The following is a 25,438-nucleotide window of genomic DNA, read 5'->3' as shown; positions in this document are numbered from 1 at the left end:
GTCCTGCGGGCCTCACAGAAGGATGCACCTGAATGGTGCCAGCAGCTGACAACCCCTCGACTCTCTGGGAGGTGAAAAAAACAAATCCCCCTTTGCTTTAAGTCACTTGCAACCGAATGTCATCCTGAGGAGAAACCGATGAGCTACCATGCCAGTGTTCTAGCAAAATCCTCACAGACCTCACTTTAGAAAGAAAGATCCAAGGCGAGCTGCTTTGGTCGGAGCAGAGCACAGGACGCAGGGCCCCAACCCCAACCCTCAACCCCGGATACGACCCCCTCCCAGGCCCAGTCTGGAAGTCCAGGGCACCCCCGCACGGCTCATGAAGGAGATGTCTGTGAGGCCTCAGGGAGATGCTGACAACTGCTGCCCCCAAGGGAGCCGCACAGCCCTTGCATGGGGCTGAGCAGACACTGTCCCCTTCCAAAGGGGAGGAGACAAATCATGAGTAATTTCACATCTGCCCAGCATCACAACAGGGGTCCGCGACCAGGTGCGTGACAACGACACCAATGACCTCCTGCTCTCTGATGGGGTGCTTCACATGCACACTCTCGTTTAGCCCAGGAAGGGCTGCCTAACCCCCAAGGACACACACACTAGCTGGCCTTTCCTCGGTCCCTCAGGGCTGGACACCACCTCACACCAGACCGACCGGCCAACCTTCAGAACTCACTTCCCACACGGCCCACCAGGAGGGAGACCAGGGGAGGAGGGGAGATGCAGAGGGACACTTACCACTTTGGCTTCTCCTTGTAGGCAGAAGGGCCTCTCTGTAAAGAAGAGAGAGGGGACAAGTCAGGGAGAGCGGCTTCCTCAGGCCACACCTGCTCTAACGAGGAGGGCAGCATGGGGCCCAAGTAGAACCATTCAGAGTAGGCCCAGCCCCGGGCAGCAGCAATCACCCACCAGACAAGGTACACAGAAGCCCCCGTCCCAGCTCCCCAGCTGACCCAACCCTGTCCCATTCCCCTCCACCACACCCAACTGTTCTCTAGCGTCCCCCTCTTTGCTCACGCCATGCCCTCTCCTTAGTGTGCCTTCTTTGTCCTGCACACGTCTTCCCATGGAAATCTGACCCAGCCCCGATGCCACCTACTCCAGAAGGCCGGGGGAGATCCCCCAGGACTTCCAGACAAGAATCCCAGACTGCTACCCGCTTGCATTGCCCAGATGGCATCCTGCCTCCTAGTAGGTAAGTGAGCGGCAAAGCCTTCTGCCCACCCCTGGGCTCCCACGGGACCAGGACTGCCGTGTCCAGGTGTGTTTGACCCACACAGCTGAGCCCGGTGCTGGACTCACGGGAGGAGCCCCAGGAAAGCTTCCAGAGCAAATGGATGAACATATGAAAGAGGAAGGCATGAAAACCTACTCTTTTTCTGGGTCACGATGACACAGTTCACCAGCCCTATCATCAGCAGACCCAAGGCTGTCACGCCTACGATCAGTCCTAGAAAGAAAAAGAGAAGCTCGAGGCAGCTGCAGAAAGCAAACTCAAACACACCAGGGCCCAGGCAGCCAAGTCCATGACCGAAGATGTCTGGGATGCCACAGTGGGGTAAGCCCAGGCCGGGGTCTCTCAAATTCCATTACAAGACCAACAAGCCAATAACTTCATACCAAACGAAACATGTCTATTGGCTGCATCAAGCGCCCAGGGCACCACTTTGAGATCCATGGCCTGCTGGAGTCCTAACCCCAGAAGGGAAACCTGTGAGGTGACCTGGCCCAGCCCACCAGCTAATGAGTTCATCAGAAACGGCAACCAGGAGACCATCTCCCCTTGCAGATAAAACGCTGACACCCCCTGACCCCCACCAGCTGTCCTCAGTGACAGCACCAGGTCTTGGCAGAAGACAGGTCTCACCAACACCCACCTCCCGGGACAGAGGACAAGGTCCAGCCTGCAGAGGGCACTCAGTAAGACTCAGATAGTAGAGCGGCTGAACAAGCCCTCTTGGGACTTACCAATTGGAAGAGAGATGTCGCCAGTGCTGAGCCCTTCGGTGGGGGGGCTCGGAACCATCGGCAACAGAACGGAGGTGCTAGGAGCCATGCTGGGCCCTGGAGTTGGCCCCGTGCGCTGGGATCGCGTGGGCCCTGGCTGGGACGTGGAGGCCGGGGGTGTGGCCGTTCCCGGGCTGGGGGGCACGGAGGTGCACACTGCATCCATGCTGGCATTGCCCGGGATGGCCACCGAGCTACAGCTGGGGGAGGAGGAGGTTTGCTTAGACGACAACAGAGGCCAGAAGGGCTCAGCGTGGCTGGGCCCGCTCACGGGAGACAGACCAGCCAACAAGGAGTCCCAGCAGCCAGGATGCAGGAGAGAGTACTGGTGCCACCCCGCCCCCTAAGAACCGCCCCTTTCTGTCCCCCACCCCCAGGCTGCCCCATGGCCCCCACCCGGTGCTGACTTCCAAGCCAAGGCTGCTATACACCTGCTGGCTGAGCTAGGACCCGCCCACCAGCCCACTATGGGTGGAGCCATCCCCGATGAGAATAAGGCTCCCCAGGGCTTCGACCCCAGGCAGTGAATGGGGGGGGGGTGTATTTCAGGACCCACGCCAGGGCTGCTCTCTGCGCTAGACCACACGGTCCCCCCGGGGCCGCCCTCTCAGCGCCTGCAGAACCCCGCGACTCAGCCACTCACATCTGGTGGGGCCTGCAAGTGTCCGTGGATGATGTCGTGTTGGAGAAGGTCCCGGGGGCACAGGGAGTGCACACCACGTCTGAAGTGTCCGTTCCTTCAGGGAAAGAGCAGAACCCGTCACCAACCCAGACTCTCAGTAGAACGAGTGGGCCTCGGCACGGGCACCCTGGGAGAAGTCTGAGGGACCTACGGACCTCGGTCTGCACCTCTGCCCCTTGAAACACACACGTGAGCATGTGCGTGCGCGCGCACACACACACACACACACACAGCTGGGAAGTTTGTTCTTTAACCAATTCTAGTGACGTCCTGGTCTCCAGGATCATGTGGGTTCATCTTCTGGGGCACCGCCTGGTTTTCCAGGAACTTTGGGCTTAATCTGATCCCTCTCTGGACCCCCCAAAGCTGAGCACACAGTAGGTCCCTAATCCCGCGTGCTGGAGGAAAGAACACGAGGGGGAGGGCTGGACAGCCGGCTGGGTAGCCAGCACCTGGCCACAACTGCCCATGATCCCGGGCGGGGCTGTCTCGCTGACACCCATGCGGGAGAGGCCCCCGGGGGATCCTGAGGACCGCTGGCCCTGCCCACATACCTGGTGTGTCCACGCCAAAGCCCGGGCGGCACCTGCTCAGGGTCGCACACAGCCGGCACCCCTCCTGCCTCGGCAGTGTGCAGTACGAGCCCGGTCTGCAGGTGCAGATCCGGTTCTGCTCCCGAGTGCAGGCCTGGGTCTCCACTTGGTCTGCAAGAGCCAGAAGGCCACCCAGGGTCATCCCTGCCTCCACCAGCCCCGCCCACCACATGCCCACTCCACCCACCACCCCCCCAGCTGGGTCCTGGAGAGCTCTGCTCCCCGACAGGCTGGCGCAGTGCCCCCCCCACCAACCCATAGCAGGGGCAGAAAGAACACCAGCTGTGCAGTCCCAACACCTGCGGTCTTTCTCCATCTCCATGAGCAAGCGCACCTGATCTCCAGGGCATGGGTTCCTTAGCTCTAAAATGGGCACAGTTCTCTCCCTGCTACCCTCGGCCTCTCTGCCCATGGTGCTGTTGGACAGGATTGGATGAGACAGAGGGTGAAAATGCCATGGGGGGGGGTGCCTGGATGCCTCAGACAGTTAAGCGTCTGCCTACAGCTCAGATCGTGATCCCAGGGTCCTGGGATCAAGCCCCACATCAGGCTCCCTGCTCAGCAGGGAGTCTGCTTCTCCCTCTCCCTCTGTCTCTTCCTCCCACTTGCTCTCTATCTCTCAAATAAATAAATCTTTAAAAAGAGAGAGAAAAATAAAATGCCATTGGTGAACAGGGAAGGGCTGTACCCTTACAACCTCATGCTCTAGGGCACGAAGACAGCTGACCTGGGGGAATCCTAGCCAGCGTTCAGCTGGAGGGGCTGGGCTGCACAGCGGCCAGGGGAAGGTTCCAGGGCTCGGCCCGCTCTCTGCGCCCACTCACCAGCGCTGCAGCGGGAGTCACAGCTCAAGCACTCGGGAACCCAGTTCCAGAGCTGGGTGTATGTGCTGTTCTCGCAGCGGGCACACACGGTATCTGAGGTATTGGTGCAGAACGATCGTACATGGAAGCCTGAGGAAGCAAGGGCCAGAGGTCAGTGGCTCATCCACCACCACCCCCTGCCCGGAGCCCCAGCATCCTGAAGCCTGGGTGTGGAGGCTCTTTGAAAGCGTTCCTGTCCTTCACCGACTCATCTCGCATCTTGTGGGCCCCAGCTGTCCCTCCATGGCCAAAGCCCTGATGCTCATAAAATGCCTTTTCCTCTGCTCTTTCCAGATGGCTGGGGTTCCACCATTGGAACTGTCTATTGCTAGTCAATCACACTTTAGTGAGAACTGGTTTGCTAGCTCCTTTCTTCTTTATCACTGGCTAAAATTCTCCACCTGTGGGTGTGAACTACAACGACTAGAGGGAACGCAGTCCCTGGTTTCCCATCGACAATGAGGGCATGGGTCTCTTGCAGGCCTGGACAGAAGGCATGCCAGGAGATGGGAGAACGCTAAAGCAAAGCTTTAAGGAGTTTCTCTCTTGAGCCTGGAGCACTATCCTGCCACATTCACCGTTGTGCTAATCCAGTAACTTCTTACCTTAACCCTACCAGTTAACAGGAAAAGGAGTCACTTGTGAGGTCTCTTAAATTGGCCATGGGCAATGACAGATACACATACGCCTGCCCACACCTCAGGCTAATGGCTCAAGGGCCCTCCAATGGCTTCCTAGCTTCTGAATCTAAACTCTTACTGTGGCCCCTGCTAACTTACTGTCTCTAGGCCACACGCTGGCCTCACTGTTCCTCAAGTTCCCCAAACAGGCTCTCACCTCAGGGCCTTTGCACTTGCTGCTTCTCCAACCTGGCAGGCTGTTCCCTGTGTATTTGTATGACCCACTCCCTCACCTCCTGCATGTCTCTGCCCAAGGGTTGGCTCTTCAGAAAGGCCCTCCCTGACCACCCTGTACCAAAAAGCATGTCCTCCTCCGTCTGTCTCCATTGGCTTTACCCTGCCCCGTTTTTTTCACAGCATTCACTCTGGATAAGACCACACATCTATTTCCTCTGTTGGCTTCTCTGCCTGTGCCTCTATTAGATGCAAAATCCATGAGTGTGAGGATTTTGTCTGCTCTGCTCTCTGCCGGACTCCCAACACTTAGAACAGTGCCTGGCACTTAGATGGTGCTTCATAAATGGTACAGGAATGCGGGTATCAGTGAACAAGTAGACAGATGACACGAGCAGTTGAGCTACTCAGCTCTCCCAGCTGGGGTCGGGCTTCAGGCCCACCATCTATGCAACGGGTAAGCTCGCATCGATTCAGTCAGGTATGTACTGAGCACCCACTATGTGCCAGGCGCTGGGGATTCCGCGGAGAACTAGCCCACGGCCCCTGTCCCAAGGGAGGACGCTGTGGAGGTGACAAGAGAGGACCCAAGCCATGACTGCTGGCTGGAGAGCTGCTGCTATGGGGGATGCCCGGGGGCCCGTGGGAGCTTATGGGAGGGGCCAGATCCAACCAGGCAGTGTGGGCAATCTTCCTGGAGGAAGGTACATCTAAGCTGAGGTCTACAGGAAAAGCAGGAGTTCACCTGGGGAAAGGAGTTGGGAATTAGGCCAGGAAGAGGGAGCAGAATGTGCCAAGGCCCTGAAGCAAGAGGCAGCAAGGGACCATCTCATGGCACTAAAAGGAATTCAGCTCAAACGGTCAGTTAGGACCCTACCCTGATCCCTGCAAGGCCCCCATCCCCAGGGCCCCAGGCGTCCAGGAGTCAGGGCCCCAGGCTGCCCTCACCCGGCGCACACTTGCTGCAGCACATCCGGGCCCTCTTGTTGAAGTACTCTCTGTGCCCGCAGTCACTTCCAGGCTCTGGAGCATAGGGGAGCGATGGCACCTGGAGGGGAAGGGAAGGACGGCCATCAGCACAGCCACCCCTGGATCCTGTCACCCCTAACACCACAGGATGGAGGTCCTGGGGCCTGCGAGCGTTTGGCCTTCTTCCTGTTGGGGCTCTCCTGATGTGGAGACGTCTCCCTTGGAGGGGAAGGTAAACAGGAGATTCCCCACCTTCTTTCCCTGCCTCTTCTCCCCGCCTCACAGTCACACATGCATGTCTGCTGGTGGGGGCACCGAGCCAGATGGCCGGAGCATGCGGCTAGTTCTTCTGACACTCCAGGGGACAGGGGTGGGGCCGCAAGGCTGCCCAGAAGGCAACGGCTTCAGTCACAGAGGACCACGGTGCCTAGCACAAAGCGGCCCTCTGCCTAGGATGCCTCCTTCTCCCTCCTGCACCTGGGAATCACCCCCTTGGTGCTTCCAGCTGAGTGCGGCCTCCTCTGGGAAGCCCTCCCTGATTCCTCCAAGCTGTGGCAGGTTCCTCCCCACTCTGGGCTCTCTCTGAACACTGGATATGGCCCCTTCGGGCAATCGGCTCATTATGCTGAAGTGGGGTGGGGGGTGCGTGTGCACCAGCACATGTGTGCACACGTACATGCACGTGTGCATACATACACGCACGCACCACAAACAACTGTGACGCAGGAGCAGAAACAACGGCCTCATCCTCTCTAGACCCCGACATGGGGCCCACACAGAGTCGGGGCTCCGTAGATGAATGCTGGTCGATGACAACAATGACAACAGTGACCATGCCTTGAGCACTTACGAGAGCGCCAGGTGCTGACCCAAGCCCTCCAGGTGCTCTAGGCAGTGAATGCCACTGAATGCCCCTCGGGTCCCCTTGTAGCAGGAAGGCGTCCAGCCCCCAGCCGCCCATGCTGCCCAGGAAGGGGCCCGGCCTCCCTGAGGGACTGACACTGTGTACAGTTCATGCCCCAGAGACACCCCCCAACCCCGGGAGTCATGCCTGCCAGAGCCTGTGCTGGACCCTGCAGGGAGGGCGAGCGGGCTGGCAGGGACTGCCACAACCACCCTGACCACCCATGGCTTGGGGCCAATGGCTGGAAGTCTTGGGGCATGCGGAGATGACCCCCAGGGTGGGGGATCCCTGTGACACAGCGATCTGTGTCTCTTCCTGCCCACACGCCTTGGCCCAAACGGCCTCCTCCGCCCAGAACAGCTTCACGTTTCCTCGGACAAAATTCCGTGTATCTCTTCTGCCGGCAGCCCCCCTTGAAGGCTCCCCAGCCCACACCCCATCCTGAATCATCACTCAGACCCAGAATCCCAGCCTCCTTCTCCAGGGCTCCTGTCACCCGGGGCTATGCCCCCACTAGCTGGGTGTCCTCTGAGCCTGCGGGTTGGGCGTAGCTTGGTTATTACCCCGAAGCCTGGCACATAGTAGGTGTTCAGGCCTCACTACCCTAAGCAGTGGGCTTCATTACAAGGTCATTCTGCAAGGGGTCCAATCCCGCCCCAGGCCACACTGGCCTGGCCCTGCAGCCCACCCTCCATCCCGGAGCCAGGGCCAAACCCCCTCCAGTGAGGCTGGGAAAGACACAGGGGGCTTGCAAGGGAAGTGGGAACCATTCTGCACAACACAGAGCCTAAAAATGTAACCTCCATTCCCACCGGGACTACAAGCTGGCACGCCCGTGGCGCGCACACACACACACACACACACACACACACAATCCCAGTGCTTCTTCCTTCCCCATTTGGTCCTAGAGCCGGCTGGACAAAAGGGGAAGGAAGCAAGGTCCCTTATCAGGGCTCCTCACGGCTGGGGGTGAGGCTCACTGTCAGAGTCTGAAACACCTGGGCCAACCATGTTCCTAATGACCCGCACCCCAACAGATGGGGCAGAAGCTCAGGGAGTGGGCCCAGAAGCTGTTCCACTACAGGAAGAAAGGAAGAAAAAGAGCCTCCACCCCCAAGTGATTCTGATGCCTCACTGCTGCACACACCCGACTCCCTGGCACCCAGGCATGGAGCGAGATGACCTGCAGGGGGCGGGGGGGCACAGACAGGAGACCCAGAGACCAAAGGCCAGGGGAGCCCCTGAGCCCGAGAAATCATACCTTCTGCAGCCCCCTTTCTACACATGATTCAACCACACACCAACAGCAGCGGGGGGCCTGACTGTCCCCCACAGCCCCCCAAGATGGGCTTCCCTGCAGGCTGTGGCTTATGCGGCTTCCCGAAGGGAAGGGGCTGTGTCTCTCCCTCCAGCTGAGCACCCCAGAGGCAGCTGCCTGTCCCCAGAGAGCAGGGAGGGCTCTACCTCCTTCTCTTGCAGACCCCTTGCAGGCCACCTGACCCATCACGCCGTGGGCTTCATCGCCACCGGACCCTGGGCAGTATCTAGGGAGGCCCCTCACTCGCGTGGGGCCGATAAACACCGGGCCGGTGCAGCTCCAACAGGCAGAGAGAAACCCTCACCCTCAGAGCAGCTCCTGGGGTGCAGTCCTGGAAGGCCTGCCCTGGCCGGGGTGGGGGGAGGATTTCCTGTCAGGGTCCAAAAGGCCTGATGGGAAAGGGCCCTGCCCTGGCCAAGTCCATGTTCTCTCTCCACCCACAGGCCAAGGGTTCCTGGACAAAGGCAGCAGGACCCCCACAGTCTGCCCCCCTCACACAGCCCCCCCAGGCCACTGCCCAGAGGTCTCCCCTCCAGGGCCTTTTCCAGTCACAATCTCGTTATGAATGCCCTTCCCTATCTTCCTCCTGCTGCTCTGTGTGATCCCAGAGCCCAGGGGCTGGCAGTGGGCAGGGGGGGGGGTCAGCCCTCCCTTGAGCAATCTCCAGGCTTGTTTATCCTCTCCGACAAGAGAAAAAAAACCACCAGCCACAGCCTTGTCATGGCTCAACAATGAGGAACAGAAAGCCCCTCTGCAGAGTGGGACAAAAGGTCACTCACTCCCTCTACTGTGGAGCTCCCCAGAGCAGAGGCCCTGCTGGCCCACGGCCCCAGGAGCTGGCCTCAGGCCACCTGAGGAGCCCCATGCGCCAGGGGTCTCCGGATGTCCCCAGAATGGGGCAAACGGGCTCTGGGGAATGCAGGGCTATGGAAGCTTCTAGATCCTCTGGCTGCTGTTGGGGAGGCTCAGACCCACATATCACCCACCCACAGGGAAGCTCTGACTGACATTTTAAAATGAGGAAATAAGTTGGATAGAACCTAATTTACTCAACAGTTTAGCAAACCCAATCTTCCAAAATGCAAGGTTCCCAGGTGAAAATCTGAAAATCACTGATGACGCTTAACCACTTTAACGGTGGGGGGGGGGGGGGCAATCCGTGACCCCGTGTGAGGATGGGGGACTGGAGAGAAGATGGATGGATGGGTGGATGGGAAAATGGACGGATGGGATAGTAAATACGGGGCAGAAAGGAAACTAGATGAAAGGAAGGAGGAAGATAGGGAGTTAGGGGAGGGAGGAGAGGGGTGGGGAAGGAGGGAAGGAGGGTGGGAAGGGAGGGAGGGCCTATCTAACACACAGTGTTATGAGGCACCCCTGATTGTGTGGAATAGAGACCAAAAGAAGCAAAGCCACCTCCCTGGTCTCCCAAAAGTTCTAGGCCATTCCCAGGCCTAGCTGGTGGCAGGCTTACAGAGGACCATGAGCAAGGAGGCCATCAGGGCCCCCCTCGTCCACCCTCACATCAGGGTTGCATCTGCCTTTCCTCTGCTCAACATGCCCCCCACCCCCGGACAGGGCGGACTGACACCTGCCATCTCCCAGGACCAACTGTTCAAGGCACCAGATGCATGGCCGCACGGGGTCTCCCCTCGGACCCTCCCAGCCGCCCAGAGGGGAAGTGCCTAGAGGGGAGGTGACAAGAGGTGAAGCACACCACTCCTCGCCCATCCTCTTCTGCCTCCCTTCCTGTGGGGGGCCCCCAGATCATGGGGCCCAAGCTTCCCCTGCCCCTTGACACAGACCTGGGACCCCAGGAGCCCCCCAAACTCAACACTCCCTCCCGCCACGTGGCCTCCATCAGTCCTCCAGTTTCTCAGCTCTGGCCTTTGGAGGAGGCAGGAAAACAACAGGATCTTCGTCAAACACCTACTTTGTGCCAAGCACCTACTGTGCGCCAAGCACCCACTCCCTACCTCTGCCCCCAAAATGCTGGTGGGCACATTCCCATCTCACAGCAGACCGAGATCAAGTCATTTGTCTGAGGTCATCCAAGAAGGGTGGGGTGGACTTGGGGTGTGACTCTTTTACTGGTCCCACTGGAGAAGTCCTCATCCCCTCCTCAGGACAACTGAAGGCGCCAGCTCCTCATCCCCGGGTCACGGCAGCGCCCTTGGCCCCCATTCATCTGCCTCCGTGCCATGCGGGGACCAGGGCCCCAGCTCACAGGAGTGCACAGTTTTTGTCTGTCACTCGGGCTCTCTTTCCTACACACCCCAGTGCGGGGGGACCCCTCTCGCCTCAGGCCACCATCCTCTGACCTCAGCCCTGACTTGGTTTCCAAGGAGAACCCCCGCCCCCAGCAGGAACCTCAGAACAGGCCGATCCTCTGCAGCAGGCAGGGGCAGCGGCCACCTGACACCGGGCTCCTCCTAGAACTGCCTGTGTCACGGGGCTCCCGAGAGGGTCCGTCCTTAGCCCCAGCTTTGCCAAGCGCTGGAAGGATGCATGGGAGCCCAGGAGAAGGAGGTCGGGGCCGAGAAGTGGGGGCAGGAAGGAGGTGTAGCCGCTGGGGGCCCGCAGGGGCCTCAGACACCACAGCGACCTCCCACTGAACGGTGGAGAAAGTCAGGGACAAAAGGGGGAATGTTCATTCATTCAACAGACGTAGGAAACACCCTCCTTCCAGGAGCTGCATTACTGCAATGACCCTATCCCAGTCTCCGCCTCGCCTGGGCCAGAAGGCGTGGGGAGGACGGGTGTGGTGTGTCGCAGGCCCGGCCAGGAGGAGGCCAGGAGGAGGCCAGGCAGCTAGCCAGGGTGCGGGCACAGGACACAGACACAGGCACAGGACACAGACACGGGGGCAGGACACAGACACGGGGGCAGCGCCTCCTCCCAAGCTCGCTCCAAGCCAAGCATCGTGCAGAGCTGGTTGCATGCCCCGCCGCCTCTCTCCAACCTCGTCCCAGCTCTGTGAGGTCAACGCCGTTTGTACTCTGAAGTCACAGATGGAAACTCTGCCTCAGACAGTCTCCTGTCTCCAGCCCTGTTTCCTCCCTGGCATGAAACTGGTGTCTTCATCTCCTCCCCCTGCTCCCAGGGAGACTGGACTCCAACGCCCCTGGGCCCACCCAGAGGTCCTCCCTGTCCTACTCAGGCACCCCGCCTTCGGAGGGTAGTAACTGGCTTCTCTGTGCCTCAGTTTCCTGGTCTGGAAAACGGCACTGTGGACCTCCTCGGCGCTCTGAGCCCTTTCCAGCTCTGGCTTCTTAATGACGGGTGTCAGAAAGCTCAGGCCCCTCGGCAGACCTCAGAGGGCTGGGCGGGTGAGTGGGTGGCCCGCCCACGTGCGAGGCGGAAAGACTGAACGAGCCGGGAGGGGGTGCGGGGGTGGGAGTCCAGGCTGAAAGTGGGTGCCAGGAGGGGCTGGCAGGCCCCCACCTCTGCCCCTCACTCCCTCCCCCAGCCTGTGCAGGGGGCCTTGAGGAGGAGAGGAACCTGAGACACAGAACCTGGCATCATGGGAGGAGAGCTAGAGCGTCTGGGTGCACATGCTGGTCCTGGGTGACTTGTGGGTGTCACTTACCACCTCTGAGCCTCAACACTGTCACCTGTAAAATGGTGACACACGGCCTTGCCCTGCCTCCTCCAGGGGTTGTTGTAGGAACAAAGGCATGGATCTGAACATGGGTCCATCACCTGCTGCCCAGCTCCCAGGGGAACCCCCCCCCCGGCGGTGCTCTCAGGGTCTGCAAAGGCTGTGAGCTGTAGACCCCTGTCAGACGGCATGTTCGAACCGGGCCCTTCTGCTTGGCTTCAGCTAAACATGGACAAGGCGAGGACAAGGTGGGCAGCAAGTTGCCGGGGGCCCATGAGAAGTAGATGGCTCATGTGGGCCTTGGGAAGGAGGTGGTTCCCTCCCACCTTGAGGTCAAGTGTGGGGAGACTGACCTGTGACCACTGGAGTTACAGAGCCGCCTATGGGCTAACCCCAGGCCTACTCCTCAAGGAGCTCAAGTCAGGAGACCGCAGCAGACCGACTGCCATGACAGTGGGGTGGAGGCCTCGTTGGGGCGGGGGGTGGGGGGGATCCCACAGGCCAGAAGCCAGCTTCCTGGGGTAGTTGCCTCAGGCAGTCTCAAAGGGGCTTCGCTCCAGGGGAACACCTGCAGGGGTGATGGGACCCCAAGATGAAGAGCCTGGGTGAGCGGCCAAAACCCAGGGACACTGTGTCCAGGACAAGGGACAGTAATATGGCGGTGGGTTCCTGAAAGCAAGTGAGCCTCGGAGGCCTGCTGGGGCCAAAGCTATAGCCAGACGAGAGTCAACCTGAGGAGTCAGAAGTTCCTCTTCCTGCCTGTGTCCCCCTCCCCTCCGGACCTCCTCCCTCCCCACTCACTCCCTCCTGGAGGAGCCGCGGGGAGTTCAAGGTGGACACCGCACCGGGACCATAGGCCGGCAGAGGCGGGGCGGCCTCGAGAGCCTGACTCTGGAGTCTGAGTCAGCGCACTCCGGGGGAGTTGGGCAACCCCTGCCCCAGCTGACTTCCTGTCTTTCCCGCTCCTGGAGCACAGCCCCAGCCCTGTATGTGCCCCGAGGTGGCGGCCCTCCGTCCCTCCTCCTATTTATAAATAGACGGTGAGAGAGAGGAAGGCAAAGCAGGGCAGGCCCGGGGAAGGAGAAGCGGCTGCCACCAGGCAGGGTCCTCCCAGAGCACTCTGCACCGAGCCTTCTGCTCTTCCTGCCACCGTGAGCACAACATCTTTGAGGACTTGGAGGCTTTTGAATTTTCTGGAGACCCTCCCCCTGCCAGCTTAGATGCCTGTATTGTTGGGAAGGGGTCACAGCCCCGGCCCCCCTGGGAGCACTCCTGCGTGCGTTGGGGGAGAGGGCCAGAAGGGGAGAAGATGGGCAGGGGACCCAGGGAGAGGCTTCGGGCGGTGGGGAGTGGCACGTGCTTCTCACACCTACCCTTTGCACAGAGCGGGAAAGACAGCGAGACCGTGCAGACCCAGGAGAGACGCCTACTGTCTACACACAGCACCGTGCTCCTCACGCATTCTCTCCTTTGTTCCTGCACCAGCGCAAGGAGGTCACTATTACCCCATTTTAGGGATGAAGCCATCCCTAAAGAGACAGAAGCTCGTCACAGCCACATCCGCTTCCCCGTGGCCTTGGACAGTTTTATACCCCGTGGCCTTGTCTCACTCCTCCATTTTATAGAAGAGGGGCCCCAAGAGGGACAGTGACCCCTCTGAGAACACTCAGCGAGCAAGGAGGGAAGATGCAGTGACTCTCCCAGAAGGGTCTTTGGGGTCCCAGGTGCAGAGACTGCAGCAGCACGGAGGGACCCCTCCACGGGTGAAAACCATCTTCAAGCAATAGAGAAACCCCATCATTTGCATGGCAGCCCCCTGGGGCCCTGTGATACTGTGGGAGGTGGGGGTGGCAGAGCTGTCTACGGCTCCATCGTGGGGGATTTGCGGGAGACCCAGGGACTGTGGGGGGCGGTGGGAAGGGACAGCCACATGAGGCCAGGCCAGGCCTGCAGCATTGCTGGGGCAGCAGAGGCTCGTCTGCCGTCTGCCATCATGGAGAGAGGGACCACATCACAGGCAGCGGCGCGGGGTGACACTTCCCACTCTATGTCTCCTGCCTGTGATGTCGCTTCCGAAGTGAGCCCGGGGCAGACAGGAAGCCTGGGCTGGTATCCGGCTAGGGGACCAGGCTTTGTGCAGAGCACCAGGGCTCGAATCTAGCAGGGTGTGGTCCCCACCCTCAAGTGCCCCGCAACAAAGGCGCCCCTTCCCATCCCCACAGCCCCACACACACCACGGCGTGGCCCCCCCTCCACGTACCTGGCTCCTGCCTCCCCTGCCAGCTACAGCTCCCTCCCTCTGGGTCCCCAGCCTATCAGATGGACCCCACGCCACCTTCCTATAGCCAAGCCGGCCCGTTGAAAACCATTGGCTCCACTGCCCTCGGGCCCAAGCTCAATGCCCCCAGCTTGGGACCTGGGCATCCCTGCCATGGCCTCCCAGAGAGGGCGGCATCTGGTTCTTTCCCGCTCTTCCCATGCCTTCCCTTCACTCCTGCCGTTTCCTCGCCCGAACATCCGGACCCCCCCACCCCTCCCCCACACCCCTGGCTAACTCCCCACTTCTTTCAAGAGTCCTCTCCAGGAGCACCTGGGTGGCTCAGTGGGTTGGGCCTCTGCCTTCGGCTCAGGTCATGATCTCATGGTCTCAGGGTCCTGAGATCGAGCCCCGCATCAGGCTCTCTGCTCAGCGGGGAGCCTGCTTCCCCATCTCTCTCTCTGCCTGCCTCTCTGCCTATATGTGATCTCTCTCTCTCTGTCAAATAAATAAAATAAAATATTTAAAAAAGAAAGAGTCCTCTCCACTGTTACCCGAGGGAAACCTTCCCCAAACTCCCAGATGGGGCTGGAGGTCCCTCCTGAAGGCCCCAGGCACAAGCTGGGAAGATCTCTATAGTGCCCGTCTAGACCATTGTTTGGTTCATTGTCCATTCTGCAGTGTCTCCCCCTCCAAGACAGGCTCCAAGCCCCTCTCTACACACAGTAGTAGGAGCTGCGAGCCAGACACCTGGGTTTTAGTCCCAGCTCTGCCATTCTGCAGCCTCGGATCTGTTGTCTACAAAATGGGGACAAACACAGTCTCCACCACATAGGGCCATTATGATTCAACGGCAGTAAGAGCCAAGTGTTACTTGCTGGGTTTTTATTACTCATTGCTCCAGGTCCGGGGCATAGGACACAGCAGGTGCCTAATAGATGCTGAACTGTTTAACAGAAGCAAAAGTCTTCGTTTCCAGTTAGTTGAAATGAGTTGGAGTCAGCATGAGAACGTGGCAGGAAATGGCTCACAGAGAGAGAGGGAGAGGTGTGTCCCTAGTTGGGGGAGACCAACTTTCAGATAAGGTCCCTCAGAGCCATGGCGACCACCATTACATCCGGGTGGTGGTTTCCTCTGGAGCCCGACCACCTGGGGTGGAATCTTGGCTCTGCCTCCAGTGAGCTGTGAGCCTGGGCACAGGGCTGAACCTCTGTGCCTCAGCTGCCTCGCCTATAAAATGGGGGTAGTGATGGTCCCCCTCCCCAGGGGGCTGTGAGGACTCAGGGCTCAGGGCAGGCAGGAGACCCTTGCCTGGCCCCGTGAAGCACGCCCCCCACCCCTGGATGTCAGCCCCAGCCCTTGGTTCACAGCACTCCCCATCTGGGAGTTTGGGGAAGGTTTCCCTCGGGTAACAGTGGAGAGGACTCTTTCTTTTTTAAATATTTTATTTTATTTATTTGACAGAGAGAGAGAGATCACATATAGGCAGAGAGGCAGGCAGAGAGAGAGAGGGGGAAGCAGGCTCCCCGCTGAGCAGAGTGCAGAGCCCCAGTGGGAAGCGGCAGAGACACTTTTTTCCCCACCTTGATGAAGGTTTTGGAAAAGGGAAACTCAGAGAGGAGCTCAGGGTCCCCCAGGACACTGGCAACAGAGTGAGGACCCCCCAGAAGTCCTGCCCCGCTGCCAGCTGGGGGCATATCGCATCTCACACCACACCTGGGATGAGTGGGCCAGCCTGCCCAGTCTCAGAGCACCCCAGCAGGAGCCCAGGCGACCAAGGCCAGGGTCACCCTGTGGCTCCCAGTGACAGCTCCAGGAATGCATGAGGATGACCATGACCAGAATCGCCGGGCTCTGGCTGGGGCAGGGCTGAAGGCAGACATGCCTTGTGTTTCAGGATGGAATGGAGAGAGACAACTCCTCTTCCTCCTGAGTATCTCTGTCCCACACTAGGTCTTGGGTCTAGTCCAAAGGCTCCCTTCCCTACCTGAAGCCTTCAATCCTTGCTTCCTATTCTGTTGCGACTCTGGCTTCAACTATTATACAGTCTCCACCTCACCTGGCCTGCCCACCAAGGCCAGAGTGATCTTCTGACTACACTCTCTGCTCTAGTCACTCCCTTGCTCTAAAACTATCAGTAGCTCCCCATTGCCTCAACCCCTGATAGGAGGTGAGCACGGTGCCAAAATAGGAACTCTGGAGTGAAACTGCCCGGCTTTGAATTCAGACTTGCCCCTTATTAGCATGAGAGTATTTTTGTTTAAGAAATTAGGTCAATAAATGTCAATCTTTTCAGACAGTATACACTTCGGGGGACTACTGTGAGGAGTGAGTGAAATAAGACAAGTAAAGTGCTGGGCGCCCGGGTGGCTCAGTCGGTGAAGCATCTGCCTTTGGCTCAGGTCATGATCTCAAGGTCCTGGGATCAAGCCCCACATCAGGCTCTCCAAGCAGGGAGCCCGCGTCTCCCTCTGCTTGCCGCTCCCCCTGCCTCATGCTCTTTCAAATAAATGAATAAAATCTTAAAAAAAGAGAGACATGTAAGGTATTTAGTAAACATTCCCCAAATCACAGGTGATCCCACTTTACATTTTTTACTACTCGCATTAACGGGCCCGAACAGCTGACAGCCTCATGGGCCATCCCTTCTCCTCATGAGATTTTCGCTCCCTCAGCACTAATCCAGCTACTGTCCCTTCCATGCCTCCCTCCACACCATCCCCCATCCGGTGCCCACTCATCCCCATCCTGCCCACCCTCGGGGCTCAGCTTTTAGAGGCATCCCTGTGGGGTCACCACAGAAGGAGGACCCGGAAGAGGACAGGATGTGTGGGCAGAGCCAGGAAAGTGACGAGAAAAGATGAGGGCAGTGACCAAAGGGCCAGGCCTTGAAGACAGTGAAGCCATCTGGGCTGCAGGGGGGCAATGGTTGGGAGGACAGGGAGGGAGTCGTGCTGTGAGGTGAGGGAGGGGTCTCCGGACCCCTGGGAACGCCGGACAGGAAGGGGCAGGAGGAGAAGCAGCAGGCAACAAGCTCGCCAGGAATAAGCCCCACCCGGAGTCTCTGCGAGTGGCAGACAGAAGGCCCTGATGGGTCAGCAGGAGGAAGGACAGCTGGGGGCTCAGGATGCGGGGTGGGGGGAAGGAGGGGGCAGATCCCGTGAACTAAAGTGCTGGGAGCCCCTCCCAGGAGAGTCACTGTCAAGTCCAGACCGGGCTTTCTGAGTGGGGGCCACATGGGGGCCAGACCTGCACGCCATGCCCACCCCTGCACCACCTCCCCCAGCCTAACACTTGGGGCCAAAAGACACAGAGGCAGGGGTGTGCGAGGTCCTTGCTGTTCTCAATTCCCAGCCTGGGCAGCTGAGGCTCAGTGAGAAGGAACCCGACCAAGCCTTCCAGAGCAGGAGGCCGAGGCAGGACCAGACCCCCAGCTCCCAGCTTCACACTCCAGTCCCTCTGCAACCTCTGGCATCCGTCTTGATAGGTGTTTGACAGGGCCTCCCACGGACACCCCAGAAGATACCAGCACACAGCCTGCCTGTCCCCAGATCCCTCCCCACTCCGCTACCCCCCCACCCCCGGCCAGGCCCACTCAGTTCCCTAGGTCCGTGGCCACGGCCGCCGTACCCACTCAAGGCCAAGCTCAGAGTGAAACAGAGGGTAGGCCACTGTCTGGACAGCAAAGGAAAACAAACAAAAGCCCCTGGGGATTTCTACGCTGTCTCTGTGGCCCCTTGAGGTCCCGGCGCTCCAAAGACAGACCCAGCCTGTGCCCCCTGAAGTCAGTGCACACTCCACGCTGCACATCTCGCCCACGCGTGCCCACCCGGCGTCTGCTACCAAAGTGGGGAGGGCAGCGGCCCCCCGGGGCCTGGGAGGTAGGTCCCGCAGGCTCCCTCTGTGCCCACATGCCTCACGTGGTGTGAAAGAGCAGGCCGATGGGCCTTCCTGTTCTAGAAAGCGAACCAACAGTCTAGTGATCATAAACCTGCCCAGGTGACACCAGAGACATGGCCCTCCCCCTCTGCAAAGATGACGCAGAGGCTCAGAGGGGCAGGACGGTGTCACGCAGGATGAAGGCAAGACCACAGCGGGATCCTGGGGCCTCCTGCGCAGCTGCCCCCCAGCCCCGCTCCCCCAGCACTGCTCACATCTGGGGCAGAAGGAAACCTGCTCTTCCGAACCCCAGTCGGTAAACAGACACTTCCTCCGACTGGGTGCGCAACCCAAGAACCCCAAACCACAGTGACGTCACTACCCCCATCCCGTGACCTCACAACACGCCATGGTGGAAAATGATCGCAGGCCCCACAGGGGTGGGGTTCAGCATCCTGGCCCCACAGTCGACAGCCCAGCAGAGGGGGACAAGTGCCCACAGCCCTGGGCTGTGAAGGGGCTGGCAGGACTCAGAACCAGCGGGGAGGGCCTATGCCCACGTCAGGGGACAAAGGGGTTCTTTGAGGAAACCGTCCGTCCCCACCCAGGCTTCCTTGAACCTGTGGGTTCGCAGACAGCAGGCGCCACAGTGGATGCCCACAGCACTGCCTCACCCACAGTCTGGGGCCCCAACAGGGCTGGCTGCTGAACTTTACCAAGGGGCAGGGAGGCAGGAAACCCGCGAATCCTGTTCCACCTGAAGGTTCCGCGTCTTGTCTTGGGAGCAAGCTGACGGGCAGCCCGGAATTCTTGACGCCCGCCGTGCCTGAGCCGAGGAAAGATTCCAGGCACAGCAAGCGGGATTGAGGTCAGCAGGAAGACGGTCTGGGAAGCCAAGATATGAACAGTGGGGAGTGCTGGGCTCTCCTTCCTGGGAAAACTTCTGGAACCCCTCCCCCCTCGGTCTGCGGCCTTTGGCAACCCTGTGCAAAGCTGGCGCCTCCCCAGCATTCCAAAGACCCCGTTGGGATCAGGGGTACGAGGTTTGATGGATGGGGATGCTGAGCCCCAGAGAACCTAAGTAACCCGAGCGAGGTCACACAGCAAGCCAGGGAGCTCTGCTCTCTGGACACCCAGGCCAGCGCTCCCTCCTCAGGGCCTTGCTGTCTCAGCAGTCCCTTGGGGGCTGGAAAACGGACGGCGGGCCTCAGGGGATCCTCCCTTCCGGATCACAGAGGTTAGAAATGGAAGAGGTCTTAGAGATAGCCTGGAAGGCCCATCTTGCAGACAGGAAAGCTGAGGCCAGGACAACCCCTTCATGGCCAGGACATCCCCTTCACAGCCAGACCATTAGATACCTCTGTACTGCACCAAATGTGACCCCAGCTCACCCTCAAGGGACACAGAGCACCTGTAACTCATGGACAGAGTAGGGTTGAGATTCCCTGACCCCCCCGGGCGTGGCCACATGCTACGGTCAAGGCCAGGCAGTTGGACAAGTGCTGTGAGAGGCCCAGCAAGGAGCACGGGGGCAGGAAAGACAGCCAGGATAAGGCAGGCAGACTGAGCTGCACTCAGGGACGCTGGGCAGAAGCTCTGGGCAGCTGGCGGTCTATCCCCCATACCCTGGGGCCCCACGGCTCAGACACTCCATGGTGGTCCCTGCCACAGCCAGAGCACTGCCCCTCCACCCAGAGTCAGGTCAGGCCCCACACAACCACAGATGCTCGGGAGCCACTCGGGAGCCCTGTGGCCCGTGGGTCACTTTCAGCCCTGACGGCCAGCCACGGAGGTGGGGGTTGTTCCCCGATTTACAGAGGGGAACACAGAGACTCCCAGAATCAGAATGACACGGCCTGTAAACAGCAGAGTAAGGATCTGAGCTGAGGTCTGCCTGGTTCTGAGGCCTGGGCCCTTCCCCTAGGTCATCAATACTGCTTCCCCCTGGCCCGTCAGCGCATCCGGAACTGGGAGAGGCAACATCTCTACTCTGTTCCCGTTCCCCTGGTGGCACCCCCTCTCCTCCCTAACCCCCAGCTTCCCTCCCTGCCTGCTTCTGGGCAGGTCACATGCCTACCGGGGCCCTGAGTCATTGCCAGTGGGTGGCCCCGTCACGGGCTCGGGTGGGGAAGTACAGGAGTGGAGGGAGCACTTTAGGGAGAGCACCCCTAGGCTCAGAGGACCCAAGCACAACATGAAGAGGAGCCCAGAGAAACATCCCAGCCAGAGAGTGACACACTGGACCCCAGCCCTGCCACCCCTGGCTTTTCACTCTTCTGTCTTATTCATAAAACAGGGCCATAATAAAGGTCAAAGGAATGTTGTTGCTCATTTATTCAATATTTTTTAGCACCTACTACATGCCAGGCCCTGTTCTAAGCCAGGGCAGTATCTTCCCCAAGGGCCATTTAGCGATACCTGGTGACGTTTTTAACTGTCACACAACGGAAGGGTGGTTACTACCGGCATCAAGGGGGTACAGGCCAGGGATGCTGCTTAACACCCTACAAGACACGGGACGGCCCCACGACAACTACGTGGCCCAGTGTCAGGAGCACTAGAAACCCTGTTCTAGGCTGCGAGTCTCCAGCAGCGAGCCCTTACTGAGGGCTTACTGAGCTCACATTCCAGGAGCAAGGCGCAAGGAAAGCAAAAGAAACAGAACAGGTTGATGAGTATTATATAGGAAAACAAAGGGGCGCCTGGGTGGCTCAGTGGGTTAAAGCCTCTGCCTTCAGCTCAGGTCACGATCCCAGGGTCCTGGGATCGAGCCCCGCATCGGGCTCTCTGCTCAGCAGGGAGCCTGCTTCTCCCTCTCTCTCTGCCTGCTTCTCTGCCTACTTGTGATCTCTGTCTGCCAAATAAATAAATAAAATCTTTAAAAAAAATTAAAAAAAAAAAAGAAAGAAAACAAAGCAGGTCAGGCAAGGGAGAACTTTTTTAGGCAGGGTGGTCAGAGAATGGCTGAGAAGAATTCATCTGAGCAGAAAGAAGTAGAGTGAATGAGACTAGGGATCTCAAAAGGAGGAACTTCCAGGATGAAGGGCAAGGCAAGTGCAAAGGTCCTGCGGTAGTTGTTGGTGTGTGGCATGCTCAAGGGCCACAGAAGCAGCCAGCGTGGCGCAAAACTGAGAAGTGGTGTTCAATATAACACACACATACACACAAACACACAAACATACATGTACCATGGTTGGCATCAAAATTCCCCGCCCAACACACAACCTTCCCGGCTATTCCTTCAGGAAGCACTAGATGGTCAGGACCATAAAATATCTCCCAGCCCTGGGGAGGAATGGCACTCCAGGAGCCCCGGCTCAGGCTCCAGGATGGCAGTGAGGGTCACCACCCGACCAAAAAATGCCAGGCAGGTTCTCAGCCATCGGTGCTGCAATGTCTTTCATACCCACTCGGCTCTGTAAGGAGACATGCCCACAGACAGGAAAACGGAGGCTCCCCAACTTGGCCCAGGTCACGAGGTCACGAGGGCAGGTAGGGGCAGAGCCCAGGTCCGTGACCATTGGTGATGCAGCTGCTGGAGGGCTGGAGCCGGGTCATGGGCATCTGGACGTTCCCAGAGCCCAGCACTAGGGGGGGCTTGGAGTAGGTGTCCATGAACATTGGGGGAATGAATGAAGGGCGCGCGTTGGGAGTGCCTGGCCAGCTTGCCCACTGCCCTCTGATGGAGCGCCCCCCCCACCAGGCCACGCTCTCACTCAGCACCCAGGTCCCCCTCTGGGATGTCAGGCAGGGGCCAAAGGAACATCCTGGGACTGCAGGCCCCCTGCTCACCCATCTCCACACCAGAGACCACCATCCCCAGGCCAGTCTGGAAGCTCCAACCTCTCTCTTCAACTCAAGCTGGCCCCAGGCCCCCAGGGTCATGAAGAGGCAAGCGCTGAGCCCTCAGCCTCAAGACTTGCACTGGGAGGTGGGCCTGACCCCATCCCTGCACACGAGCAGCCAGACAGACAGCTGGGGACCCTGCCTACCGCCATCAGAGGGCACCAAGGGCTCACTCACAGTGTCGGCTCTCCTGCCCTTTATTTGCCGAATGAATGAGTGAAATGACTGGACGGAGGGCCGATGCATTCCACGCCGGCCAGCAAATGTGGCTTTTAAAGGAGCCAAAAGCCTAATGGCAGTGAGTCAGCCACCCCCGCAGCCAGGTCGGGTCTACTGGGGGCTCCTTCAGCAACGCCACTGAGTCACAGCCCACATTCCTGAGTCCACAGTGAGGGCGCGGGACCTGACGGGTGCAGGGGGGGCATCCAGACACGGGGAGGGTACAGCAGCAGCTCTGCAATCAGGCAGACCTGCATGCAAGTCGCCACAGCCCTGAACCACCCCCAGCTCCGAAATCCTGGGAAATGTCACCGCCTCTCTGGGGCTCAGTGTCCACATCTCCAAATGCAAACAGCCACCAGGCCCTTTCAGGAGTTGCTGTGAGGAAGCTCTCAGTGAGGTTCTGTTCGGGAGGCCTCGGACAGTGCCTGGCACTCTGTTCCGAAAAAGGAGCTCCTGCGGTCCTAACAAGGAAGAGGACCCCACAGGCCCCGCACTCCAGAAAATTCCCATCGGTCGAGGTAGATAAGACACAACTAGATTAAAAAGCAGAACAGAGTCTGTCCTTGGGAGGAACAAAGAGCCAAAGATCCAGGCCAACTGGGAGAATGAGGAAAGGCTTTCCTGGAGGGGGGAGGCATGTGGGAAAGGCCCTGAAGGAGAGGGCAAGGGGAGTACCATGAAAAGGGGACAGACAGCTCAGGGACCACATCTCACTGGCTGTGGGGTACGGATGCAGAAAGAATCCAGATCCTTGGCTCACTCCAACCTGGGACACTGCAAGGAAGTGCTGCCTCCACCAATGGGGGCCATAGGAGGCTTCTCAGGCAGAGAGAGAGAAGTGAGGCCACCAAGACAGACCGGTGGGAGAGGCAGCAGGGGCCAGGAGACCAGCCCGAGAGGCTATGGAGATAGTGCCGGGGGGAGGGAACCTGTTGGTCAGGAGGGCTGGGAAGTGAGAGACATGGAGGACCCCTCACGCTACTCCAGGACTCGGGCCTGGTGCCCCAAAGAGAAGCCCTTCCCAAGGGGCTCCCGTGACCCCAGGTTCACCAGCGCAGGACAACACCCCCTGAGGCCTGAGTTTGTGACTTGATCCTGCGCTCAGGCTCTCAGATCCGGGACTCTCTCCTGACCCTCCTCTGTTTGCAGGACAACCTCTGGGGCAGCCCCCCAGGGCACATATGGGCACCCGCTGCTGCTGACTCAATTCTGTTCTGACAGCCTCCATGCCTGCCCTCAAGAACTGGACTCGAAAGTAGCCTCTAGCCGCAGCCAGTGAATCACTTCACATTACCACATGAGCCAATGCCACCTTTTACCCTCGTCCCGGTCAAGAAAGTCACCTGAGTCGGCACACTGCACGTACATCAGGGTAAGGTCATGAGGAGGGATCATGTGGAGGGAGAAATGTCCGCCTTTAAAGGAAGAGTGCCCCCACGCCCCCATGCCTTTCCATGAAATACAAGTTCTCTGAGCCTCTGTTTGCCTCCTCTGTGAAATGGGGTTACTCTATCTTACCAGACTATGGAGACAGCCAAAGAAGGCAAAGGATGAGCCATCCCATTGCAGACTCTACCTTGCTACTGGACGCAGGTACGGACCTTCATCTCTGGGGCCTCTGTTTTCTTTATGTTCCTGGAGTCCCTAAGGGACCCCTCTGACTTTAATAACCAGCCCAGAAGTCCTCCCTCACATCCTGTGCACCCAGAGCTCAGCCCAGGAAAAGGTGAAGACACTGTCTCCTCCCCATCACCCAGAGCCCACAGAGAACTGGCTCTGAAATGGTCCCCGGACATCCCAAGTCGGTCCTGGGGAGGGGGTCTGTGCAAAGAGCTCAGGAAACAGCCGGCGGTCCTCCCGTGCTCTTATTAGGCGCTTACTGCACACCTGGCCCTGTTCTCTCAGGCGCGCAACCCTGGTATTTCTAAGAAAGAGGAAAACCATAGCCCAGAGGAGGAGGAAGTCTGAAGAGGGTGCCCGCGTCCGCAGTGGGGACAGCGCCCCAGTACGGAGCCCCCTCCCCCCGCCGCGGGAGGCAGGCAGGGGTGTCCGAGCTGGGGTCCAGGCTGTGGCGGGGATCAGCCCAGGGCCGGCCGGCCGGCCTGCCAGCCCCCAAACACCCGTGCCTGCGCGGGCGGAGGCGCCGGGCTGCGCCGCGGGGACCAAAGTTCTGGTGGCCCGAACGCACGTGTGCCACACCGGCCTCGGGCACCGGAGGGAGAGGACGCCCAGCAGGGGTCTAGGCGCGCTGGCGGCGTCCATCTGGCCGGCGGAGGGCGGCGCCCGGGTGGCCCCGAGCCCCGGCACGGCGCCCCGGCGGGAGCGCGGCGAGGGCGCCCCGGGACGGGGGTGTGCGCGCCAGCCGGGGGGCGTAAGGGCCGCGCGAGTCACCCACCTGGACAGGCACAGCGTGCCCCGCGCCCCAGAGCTGCAGTCCGACGGCCAGCGCGGCCCAGACGGCGGCGGGCGCCATGGTGCAGGAGGCGGCGGCCGAGCGCGGGCGAGTCCGGCTGTCCTGGACTGTCGCGCCCTCGCGCCTCCTCTCCGCGCTCCGCAGCCTCCGGCGCCTGGGACGGAAAGCGAAACCCCAGGCGCCGGCGGCCGGAGGGCGGCAGGTGGCGGGGCGGGGCGGGGCGGGGCCGGCGATGGGCGGGGCGGGGCCTCTCTGTCACGCCTCCTGCCACGCCCCCTCGGCCGCGTGCGGCCCCTCACCCCGAGCCCGGCTCTCCCCCTCCCACCGCGGGGCCCAGCCCGAAGCCCCGCTCCACCGATCTGCCGATCTGCGTGTGGATCGGTCCCTCCAGCGCCAGCCACTCCCAGCCTCGGGCACCCTCAGCCTCCTCGGACCCCTCCCTTGCGAGTCCCCCTTCCACCAGGCTTGTTTCTGCCCCCAGGCTAGGCCTCTCAAACCCGGCCTGCGTCCCCATCCCCAACCCCTTCCACCTCCCGCAGGCTCCCCACTCCTGTGCGGGTGGGGCACTAACTTGGAAAAACATCTCACAGAGGTGACACTAGCTCTGGGGGGACCACGGGTGTTCTACATAACTCAGTCATTTAGACTAGAGCCACCAGAGTGAGTCTCTCCATTAACCTCATAGGGTTACATTTTCTGAAAATTAAAAGCTATCTACTACATACAGTATATATGTCATATGTGTGTATGCTTGCAAAATATATCTGTGACTTAATAAACTGTATATTGTATTAGCTGCTGTTACTATCATTCATTTGCTCATTTATCCTTAAACATTTTTTTTAAGTAGGCTCCTTGCCCAGTGTGGGCTCCAACTCACAACCCTGAGATCAAGAGTCCCGTACTCCACCCGGACGGAACAGCCAGTCCCCCTCTATCGTTAAACATTCTTCAAGCCCCTCTGAGAGTGAGTCAGACGCTGCCCTGCCTTCTTTCTTAAGTCCCTTGTCCAGGTGGCAGAGAAGTAAAT

At 59.6% G+C, this 25,438-nt stretch overlaps 1 protein-coding gene across 2 annotated transcripts in view; it reads right to left on the bottom strand.

The window, feature by feature from the left end:
* Nucleotides 1-24,561, bottom strand: part of TNFRSF1B (TNF receptor superfamily member 1B) — a 33,651-nt gene extending 9,090 nt beyond the window's left edge. For both annotated transcript variants that reach the window (XM_032863442.1, XM_032863443.1), the window contains exons 1-8: nt 24,391-24,561; nt 5,948-6,047; nt 4,107-4,235; nt 3,244-3,393; nt 2,651-2,744; nt 1,969-2,207; nt 1,373-1,450; nt 739-773 (exon numbers count right to left, since the gene is read on the bottom strand). In XM_032863442.1, the coding sequence (XP_032719333.1) occupies nt 739-773; nt 1,373-1,450; nt 1,969-2,207; nt 2,651-2,744; nt 3,244-3,393; nt 4,107-4,235; nt 5,948-6,047; nt 24,391-24,468 (903 nt within the window). In that variant the 5' untranslated portion in view covers nt 24,469-24,561. The remainder of the gene's footprint in view (nt 1-738; nt 774-1,372; nt 1,451-1,968; nt 2,208-2,650; nt 2,745-3,243; nt 3,394-4,106; nt 4,236-5,947; nt 6,048-24,390) is intronic.
* Nucleotides 24,562-25,438: the final 877 nt, after the last annotated feature.

Source organism: Lontra canadensis, unplaced genomic scaffold (assembly GCF_010015895.1).
Source record: "Lontra canadensis isolate GAN:19392208 unplaced genomic scaffold, GSC_riverotter_1.0 scaffold25, whole genome shotgun sequence".
NCBI classification, from domain to species: Eukaryota; Metazoa; Chordata; class Mammalia; order Carnivora; family Mustelidae; genus Lontra; species Lontra canadensis.
This window is presented reverse-complemented; position numbering and strand designations above follow the sequence as displayed.